Raw genomic sequence first — 9,876 nt, forward strand, 5'->3', positions numbered from 1 at the left:
TTATGGTCTATGATTTTTCCAGAATATTGTTCAAAGACAAGGACAGGAATTGGGATGAGATTGAGAGCAAACTCCGATCTGAGAGCGACATACCACTTCTCAAAACCTCTAACAAGGTAAGGAAGAAACAGGTTATAAATGTATTTTTCCTTATTTATTTTTATACATAGATTGTCATAACGAAGCAACCTTTTATTCCTCTCTCGTGTCACTGCCTTCCCCTTTTCTCTCCTGGAACAGCAGATCTCCTCTATCCTCGTGGAGCTGAAGAGAGTAGAGAAGCAGCTACAAGGTAAGATAGCATGGTAGACCACCACTAAGAAGACTCTGTGGGCAGTAGTATTGCAAATAGATTCAGACTTATAAACACATATATAGTTTCACTACATACATTCCACTTGCTTTATCATATACTGTATGATCCCAATCAAACACAAGCTCATCCATTTGAACCAATCTCCTGTATTTCTCATTCAGTGATAAATGTAATGGTGGATCCTGACGGCACCCTGGATGCCCTGAGTGGCCTTGGCCTGACCAGCCCCCTTACACCCAAGCCCAGTCCTGGTTCTCAGGGGCCCCAGGAGGCCCTCCCAGGCCCCACAGTCTCAGCCAGGGGCAACACCGCCTCCTCAGCCCCCACTGAGGGGTCAGGGTCTGGGTCAGCCAGAGACCTGGGAGGCCTGCAATTCACCCGCATCCACCCCAGTGGAGAAGAGAGTGCCATCCCCCAGAAGTGACATTCACAGCCTCTGCGCTGCATCATGTGTAGAACACCCGCCTCAAAGAACAATTTCCCCTCTTTCTGAATTTTTCTGAATGAAGATCCACCATCCTATAGTCTACTGTATGTCAGAACCCAACAGGACAGGCCTTAAGCAGGATTTCTTCCCTTCTCTTTAGACGTACAGTCATGCACGCATGACTAAGTCACTTTGGGTAAAGGTGTCTGCTAAATGGCATATTATTTATTAAAGTCAATGGACATGAACAACACCACTAAGTCAAGCAGCTCGCATCAATCGATACACACAGAGGAGTGGCAGTCAGCAATGTGTGTGGTCGACCTCTAGCCAGGCATATTTGCATTCTGGAGTTTGGTTTACCATCCTCCTCCATGCAAACTGGCCACAGACACACCCTATAGTAAAGACAACTTCTAGAGTGCCTCCCCATCTTTCTTCTTACCCTTCGTACTGGCACCAGCTAAACAGTGAACACTTTGTATTTGTGTCGCAACAAGTAGCATTGACATTTAGTATCAAGATCGACTGAGTAGAGCGTTCTCTTTCTTGTTTGTGTCATCGAAATTAATCATACTAATTTAGTAGGAGTTGTCGATTGTATGAAAACAATTGCTTTCAGGAAACAAATGTTCTTCTTTTACAATAGTAATTAAACTTACCAAAGCTAACAGTACAGATTTTTTTTTAAATGTGAGCCAAGTTTCCTGAAGTGAAATAAGTGTACTGTGGAGCAAACTCAAGAAATGTTACGTATTGTATTTTGAATGGCAATTTATCTGTTTTGCTGGTAATATGTTTTCTATCTGTTTTCTGCACACATTTGACTAAAATACTGAATTTCAACTTTTCTGAGCAATTATGTACCCAGCGAATCAAATACATTGTTATGGTGATATGCAATTCACACAAAACCATTTTGATACTGTTTGAAACGGTTTTAGACTATGTTACAGTACAGTTTTAGACTATGTTACAGTACAGTACTGCTTGTATGTAGCCTAAGCCTGGTCCTTGACCTGAGTGACATATTTCATATGGTTTGCATTACTTGATATGTGGTGTCTTTGCAAACTGGAAGTGGAAACGAAAATCTGACTATGACCCTATTTGTTTCAGCTTGGGCTGTATTGAATCAGCCTTATTTACTGTAACACTTCATACAGTAACATGCTCTTTTTCTGGAGTCCATAATAGTTTACAAGATGTCCACCCTGAATGGCCTTGGTTGGAGAAAGCTGGTGGGTCTTCTTTCAAAGGGGCCTCTGTCTGTTTAGTGTTTATTTACAAGGACTTTACATCGTTTTTTAGAAATTGTATCAGACAACATTACTGCAAAGAGCTTACTGTCAAAGCTTCATTCGCTGTAACCACTGTCATTACTTCATGTATGAATGATGATCATAAGTCATTTGATTTCTTTAGCAAGCCTTTTACTGACATTGAATCGCTCACTCTTCTACATTTCCATAAGGGAGGATGTTTTCATGTACTCATACGGTATGTGTGTATAGACCTAGACCTCCTCATTGAGTTTGCTGCTTCTCTGTAGTTCCTTTTTGGAGGGTTAGCCTGACCATTGTACAAGCCTTTCCATGTAAAGTTATGTGTTGTAGTATAAAATAATTCAAGATAGTGCAACAGTATTTAGACACTTAAGCAATAGTGAAGTTAGGTACCAGAAGACATGCTCTCCATCTTTTCTGCTTTGTATACAGACTTTTGATGTCACTAAGTGCCCAGTTTGAATAGTAGAACGGCATTTTTTTTAAATTATGAGTAATCATCAAGTAGTGGGCTGAAATTATATAATTTTGCACATTGCAGTGTGAGAAAATATGAAATGTGTCAAAGGCTCTTCAAGTGTCACCGTGAGTGGTTTTTGGATACAAAAGGACAAAACCAAAAACCTCAATTCAACACAGATTTCGGAATTAGATGCCTTGCCTCTGTGTAGCTATTCTCAGTACACTATCTTAACCATAACCTTCATGTTTGTCAGTATATGAAATTAAAAAAAAGAAAGCAATGGGAAAAATGAAGTGCTCAGTACACTTTTTGGGGGGTTATTTTTAAAGTTTACACATTTGTTATCAGTGTTTTACTTTTCTGTTTCATGTTTTGTATAAACCGCAATTTTATTTATTTTGTTGTTCATTCAATGTATTTTATTGTTGCAATTCATGTGTTTTTTGTTATTTTACATATGTTACTTATTTTCAATAAAATAAAAAGTGTTGATCCTTCCCCGATTTACATTTCTTTTAGCTGGAGAAACAAAATCAGTTGGTATTCAATTAGTTAAGCTAGAAATGCCATTCAAACTTTAAAACAGGCAGACCGGTCTGGAATACTTGAGGTGTGGTTGTTCATTTAAAGGTTCATAAAAGCTCCATAGGCTTGAATGGGAAATATTTTGATTCGCCACTGTTCTTGAATAGCTACAAACACCAAACCAACTTAGCATCTACAGTGCCTTGCGAAAGTATTCGGCCCCCTTGAACTTTTCGACCTTTTGCCACATTTCAGGCTTCAAACATAAAGATATAAAACTGTAATTTTTTGTGAAGAATCAACAACAAGTGGGACACAATTATGAAGTGGAATTACATTTATTGGATATTTCAAACTTTTTTAACAAATAAAAAACTGAAAGATTGGCCGTGCAAAATTATTCAGCCCCTTTACTTTCAGTGCAGCAAACTCTCTCCAGAAGTTCAGTGAGGATCTCTGAATGATCCAATGTTGACCTAAATGACTAATGATGATAAATAGAATCCACCTGTGTGTAATCAAGTCTCCGTATAAATGCACCTGCTCTGTGATAGTCTCAGAGGTCCGTTTAAAGCGCAGAGAGCATCATGAAGAACAAGGAACACACCAGGCAGGTCCGAGATACTGTTGTGGAGAAGTTTAAAGCCGGATTTGGATACAAAAAGATTTCCCAAGCTTTAAACATCCCAAGGAGCACTGTGCAAGCGATAATATTGAAATGGAAGGAGTATCAGACCACTGCAAATCTACGAAGACCCGGCCGTCCCTCTAAACTTTCAGCTCATACAAGGAGAAGACTGATCAGAGATGCAGCCAAGAGGCCCATGATCACTCTACAGCTGAGATCTACAGCTGAGGTGGGAGACTCTGTCCATAGGACAACAATCAGTCGTATACTGCACAAATCTGGCCTTTATGGAAGAGTGGCAAGAAGAAAGCCATTTCTTAAAGATATCCATAAAAAGTGTTTAAAGTTTGCCACTAGCCACCTGGGAGACACACCAAACATGTGGAAGAAGGTGCTCTGGTCAGATGAAACCAAAATCAAACTTTTTGGCAACAATGCAAAACGAGAATCTGTGGAAAGAACTGAAAACTGCTGTTCACAAACGCTCTCCATCCAACCTCACTGAGCTCGAGCTGTTTTGCAAGGAGGAATGGGCAAAAATTTCAGTCTCTCGATTGTGCAAAACTGATAGAGACATACCCCAAGCGACTTACAGCTGTAATCGCAGCAAAAGGTGGCACTACAAAGTATTAACTTAAGGGGGCTGAATAATTTTGCATGGCCAGTTTTTCATTTTTTTATTTGTTAAAAAAGTTTGAAATATCCAATAAATTTCATTCCACTTCATAATTGTGTCCCACTTGTTGTTGATTCTTCACAAAAAATTACAGTTTTATATCTTTATGTTTGAAGCCTGAAATGTGGCAAAAGGTCAAAGTTCAAAGGGGCCGAATACTTTCGCAAGGCACTGTACAAACGGACTGAACACAGATTGTTTGTCAAAAGATTGTTGATACTGTTTTTACTTTTTGAACTATAACCATTTTATCCCATGGACCCAGTTTTCCTTGAATGAAAATTAAGCAGTGACTAGGACTGGCCAAGGAGACCCCAAATAACATATTTGTAAAATAAATAAATAAACCAACACTCCTAGCAATAGTTATGCAATGTGACCTATATGTCACATCTGGTAGAAAGGGGAGCAAACCGTTTCAACAATTTGTATTTCTGCATTTTGAACTGTCATTAAGGCGGCTACTTAGAATAATATCAAATATAAAATATATTTTGATGTGTTTAACACTTTTTTGGTTACTACATAATTCCATATGTCTTATTTCATAGTTTTGATGTCTTCACTATTTTTCTACAATGTAGAAAATAGTAAAATAAAGAAAAACTCTGGAATGAGTAGGTGTGTCCAAACTTTTGACTGGTACTGTATTCATTTTACCCTCGCTGCCAGTTCATAGTAAAACTAGGATGAATATCAGAGGCCAGCTAGTTAACACTGGTCTGAAATGTACCATTATATTCGACATGATTAACAAACTACTGCCATGCCTTTTCATACAAAACAATTGATGAACACAGATAAAAAAGACGATTACTTTCAAGTAGATAGTTTTCGTTTAATTTACCTAATCCTCTCTTGCTCATATTGGGAGCTTCTTCCGGAGATTTGATTGATGGAACAATCCAGCCAATGGTTAGGCGGTTGTGGTTTTGGCAGAGGGGACTGATTGGTCAGGAATAAAAGGTCCAGAGTGCCAATCACATTTCCACTTGCAAATATCTGTCTACAAATTTACAAAACGTTTTACAAGTTTAAATATCTCTTGGTAACGTGACAACCGTGACACAACTCTGAGCGCTCGTAGATTCTAAATACTCGCAAATGGACTTGTAATAATTCTGAAAATAAATTATACTTGCAAATCTTATTTAATGTATTCAAATGTCAAGTTACAAGTTTGCGACCGTTGTTAAATCTTTCACACATCATGACACAAGCTTGCAAAAATGTAATTACACATTTGCGAATTGTACTTGCAACAACGCATCTCAATGTGCGACCACGAAATTCAAGATACAAATTTAGTAGTGTCATCATTATAATCCCATAAATTCCAGCATGTAGTTGCATATTTCCATTAGGGAACGCCTACTCTGTGAAGTGCGCGTGTGCAATAACTCAAATTCAGCCTTACACAACTAAAGACCACCATTTTTTGAAACTTTGGCGAAAGGTAAAGTCTACAAAACCTAGTCAACTCTGTTCATAACAGATTCTAGTTTTGGAAACAGAAAATTGTGTTGAGATCAAATGCTTCGTAGATGACAAAATTAGCAAAATGTGGGCCAAAATCCAAATACTAAGTTACTGTTCATATAAGGAAATCAGTTAATTGAAATGAATTCATTGGGCCCTAATCTATGGATTTCACATGACTGGGCAGGTGTGCAGCCATGGGTGGGCCTGGGAGGGCATGACGTCAACGTAAATAAGCGTTTGTTCTTAACTGACTTGCCTAGTAAAATGTGGAGGTCCTGGGCTGGTGTGGTTACATTTAGGCTGCAGTTGTTAGGCCAGTTGGATGTACTGCCAAATTCTATAAAATGATGCTGGAGGCAGCTTATGGTAGAGAAATGAACATTCAATTCTCTGGTGGACATTCCTCTGGTGTACATTCCTGCAGTCAGCATGCCAATTGCATGCACCTTTGAAACATCTGTGGCATTGTGTTTTGTGACAAAACTGCACATTTTAAAGTAGCCATTTATTGTCCCCAGCACAAGGTGCACAGGACAGAGAGCTGATCAACCCCTTCTCTGTTCCACTGCTGATTTTCGGCAGCAAGTTTGATATCTTTCAGGTGAGATGTGTTTTCTACTTCTACCACTCAGCATAAAGGCATTGAAAAACAATATTCACCCTGACGAATCTAGCTGTTAAGATTTGTGTTTTCAATTGTCGTCTATTTCTATTGATTTCATGTTTTGTGAAAAGTGAGCATATTTGATGAATGAATACATCCTCTTTGTATGACTTTGACTCTGAGGAGAGGAAAGTGATCTGCAAGACCCTTCGGTTTATTGCCCATTACTACGCAGCTTCTTTGATGGTAAGACCTGTAGGCCTAATAGTCATCAACGCCGTTGCCAATGTGCCTTTGCATATCAGTATTTCACTGTAGGCTATATCAAACAAGTATCTCAAATGCAATGAGGATTTTGGTACAGTAAGTTTAATCACACAATGCTGTCTTTAAATCTACTGTTCATTGGTTTATGCTCTTTGCCTCGACATCTGTCCAGCCTTCCACCTGCTGTTCAACAGCAGCAAGTCTGAGAGCTTGATGTCCAAAACTAAGAGCTTATTCACACAACTAGCATTTGTTGTCTATCAATGCCACAGTTGGTCAATGTTTCAGAACATTTCAGAGCACAATACTTAGGCCCAGTATAATGAATTACAACTGTCATTCAACATTAACACAGATGTACATGTTTCCTGCTATTCTGACCGGAAATCCATGTCCTCTGATCTCAGTAAGCCTCGGATCATTCCTGCTGGGACTGACTCATCAGCCAGATATGTGAACTGTGTTGTGTCTAGCCTCCCCTTGTGGTAACATTCAGTACTGCAGTGTTAGTGCTGTACTGTTCAAATCAAATCAAATTGTATTGGTCACATACACATATTTTTAGCAGATATTATTGCGGGTGTAGGGAAATGCTTGTGTTCCTACCTCCAACAGTGTTCATGATAGTTTCAAAGTTTGCTCGCCACATGCATGGGATACAACGGGTGTAAAACAGTACTGTGAAATTCTTACCTTGAGAGCTCTATCCCATCAACTCAGTGATAGTATTAATGATACAGATAAGAGAAAATAGGGGGGGAAAACATAAAAAAAATGTGAATATAGACAGGTCGGAACCAGTACACGAGTGGTTGATGTAGGTTTATACATGAAAAGTGACTGGTAGTAGGATATACATGTAAACAGGGCTGAAAAGTGACTGGTAGCGGGATATATAAATACTTATGGTAATATACTAATAGTAATATATACATATAAACAGGAGTAATAGTGAACAGTAGCAGGAGTGGTGCAGCGGTCTAAGGCACTGCATCTCAGTGCACGAGGCACCACTACAGTCCCTGGTTCGAATCCAGGCGGAATCACATCTGGCTGTGATTGGGAGTCCCATTGGGTGGTGCACAATTGGCCCAGTGTTGGCTGGGCTAGGTCATCATTGCAAATAAGAATTTGTTGTTAACTGACTTGCCTAGTTAAATAAAGGTTACATTAAAAACATTTTTTATAATAATCAATGAACAGCGGCGTAGGGGTAGTAATAAATCAAATCAATAATCATTATAGCAGGGGGTGTGTTCGTATGGTTGTAAGTGTGTGTGTGTGTGTGTGTGTGTGTGTGTGTGTGTGTGTGTGTGTGTGTGTGTGTGTGTGTGTGTGTGTGTGTGTGTGTGTGTGTGTGTGTGTGTGTGTGTGTGTGTGTGTGTGTGTGTGTGTGTGTGTGTGTGTGAGTAAGAGTGATAGTGATAGTGAAGGTGTGTGTGTCAGTGGGTAGAGACCTGTGAATGGGCATAGAGTCAGTGTGGATAGTCTGTGACAGAGAGAAAGCAGTAGTTGTCAGCCATTTAACACTCTTATGGCCAAGGGATAGAAGCTGCATAGGAGTTGGTCTGAGCCTTGATGTACTGGCTCTGCCTCTCGGGCGGCAGCATGGAGAACAGTCCATGTCTGGGGTGGCTGGGGTCTTTGGCAATTTTTTGGGGTCTTTCTCACACACCGCCTGTCATGTACGTCCTGTATGGCTGGGAACTCGCCCCCAGTGATGCACTGGGCCGTCCGCATCACCCTCTGTAGGGCCGTCCGGTTGAGGGCAGTACAGTTGACATATCAGGTGGTGATAGCATCCTGACTGGTTCTCTCAATGGTGCAGCTGTAAAATTTCCTGAGGATCTGAGGGACCATGCCAAATTGCGGCCCTGTTGACGTGGATGGGGGTGTGCACCCCCCCGTAGTCCACGATCAGCTCCGTGGTCTTACTGTATCTGTTATTTTAATATGATACACTTGATCTCACTCTACTTCCCAGGTTCTCCCCCAATTACTGATGTTGACACTGGGACTCTGCATGCTAAAAACCCTCTAGATCTGTGGAAGAAAGTGTTCAAGGTCGTTTTTCCTCCTGAGGTAATTCCTGCACTATGGACAAGCACCCTCTCATTCACACATACACTCACTGCTGCACACCCATACACAATCACGTTACAATGTGTGTGTGATACTAATCTATTACTCCTGTCTTGCACCAGTGAGCACCACAAAGAGCTGAAGAACCCAGCCAAGGACCTACAGTACAGTGAACTACAGATTGTCTCCATGAGGGCCCAGAAAGACACGGTATGAACCTTGTCTCAACTCCAATGGCCCCTGTTAGCCTGTTGGTCCAGTCTGTTTGTGCTTTAGCCAACTTTCTGTGTTTGTTATGCTGCATTTACACAGGCAGCCCAATTCTGATCTTTTGCCCAATTATTGACAGAAGAGCTGATCTGATCAGTCAAAAGAGCAATTAAAGTGGAAAAAGATCAGAAAATGATTAGAAGAGTTGGCTACAGCACACACTGTATGGGACCAGTCAAGGTCCATGGAGATTGTCAATAGAGCCGACCGATATATCGGTTCACCAATATTATCGTTTTGTCCCCAAAATAACCGTATCAGACCCCAAAAAACATATCGGTCGGGCTGTAATTGTCAAGATTATCATGTTCTTCTAATCTAGCTCAACCATCTCTACTTGTCTTCTAGTAACCCCAGTTACATTGCATTGCGGTTGCCCTGTAATAATCCATGTGTAATTGTCTGATCATAACTGTTTTAATGTGCAACGATAACCCTTGGAATGGCTGCAGCTAGATACACATGTGCCACTGTGGCGTTTGAACTAAAATAACCTCTGGTGTGTTTCTGGCTCCAGCCAAGTGTCCACATGATGTTTTATTTATTGTCCCTCACCTGATTCAGCTCAGATAGCACTCCTATTGGGCAGGGATCATATGGTGGGTGGAGTCAGCCAATAGGAGTTGAGAGACTGGGGTACTGACTCCATGCCAATATAGAGAATGTGAATACTAAAGACTCAAACACGTGCCTTGATAGTCTAGAAATCCAGACAGAGCCATTAGCTGGAACTTGGTTCAGATGGATTTTTACGAGGTCAGAATTCCGTTCTGGCCCGGGTCACACTGAGTTTATATGTTTTTACCAGCACTACTGATTGAGTCTTTGTAATAAATGTCATAAATGACGT

At 40.5% G+C, this 9,876-nt stretch overlaps 1 protein-coding gene across 11 annotated transcripts in view; it reads left to right on the forward strand.

The window, feature by feature from the left end:
- Nucleotides 1-2,989, forward strand: part of cep170aa (centrosomal protein 170Aa) — a 65,874-nt gene extending 62,885 nt beyond the window's left edge. For 10 of the 11 annotated variants that reach the window (XM_014179957.2, XM_014179960.2, XM_014179959.2 and 7 more), the window contains 3 exons: nt 23-116; nt 241-292; nt 478-2,989. In XM_014179957.2, the coding sequence (XP_014035432.1) occupies nt 23-116; nt 241-292; nt 478-740 (409 nt within the window). In that variant the 3' untranslated portion in view covers nt 741-2,989. The remainder of the gene's footprint in view (nt 1-22; nt 117-240; nt 293-477) is intronic. The other variant, XM_014179958.2, reaches the window with a different exon arrangement.
- The last annotated feature ends 6,887 nt before the right edge of the window (nt 2,990-9,876 follow it).

Source organism: Salmo salar, chromosome ssa28, assembly GCF_905237065.1.
Source record: "Salmo salar chromosome ssa28, Ssal_v3.1, whole genome shotgun sequence".
Taxonomy (NCBI): Eukaryota; Metazoa; Chordata; class Actinopteri; order Salmoniformes; family Salmonidae; genus Salmo; species Salmo salar.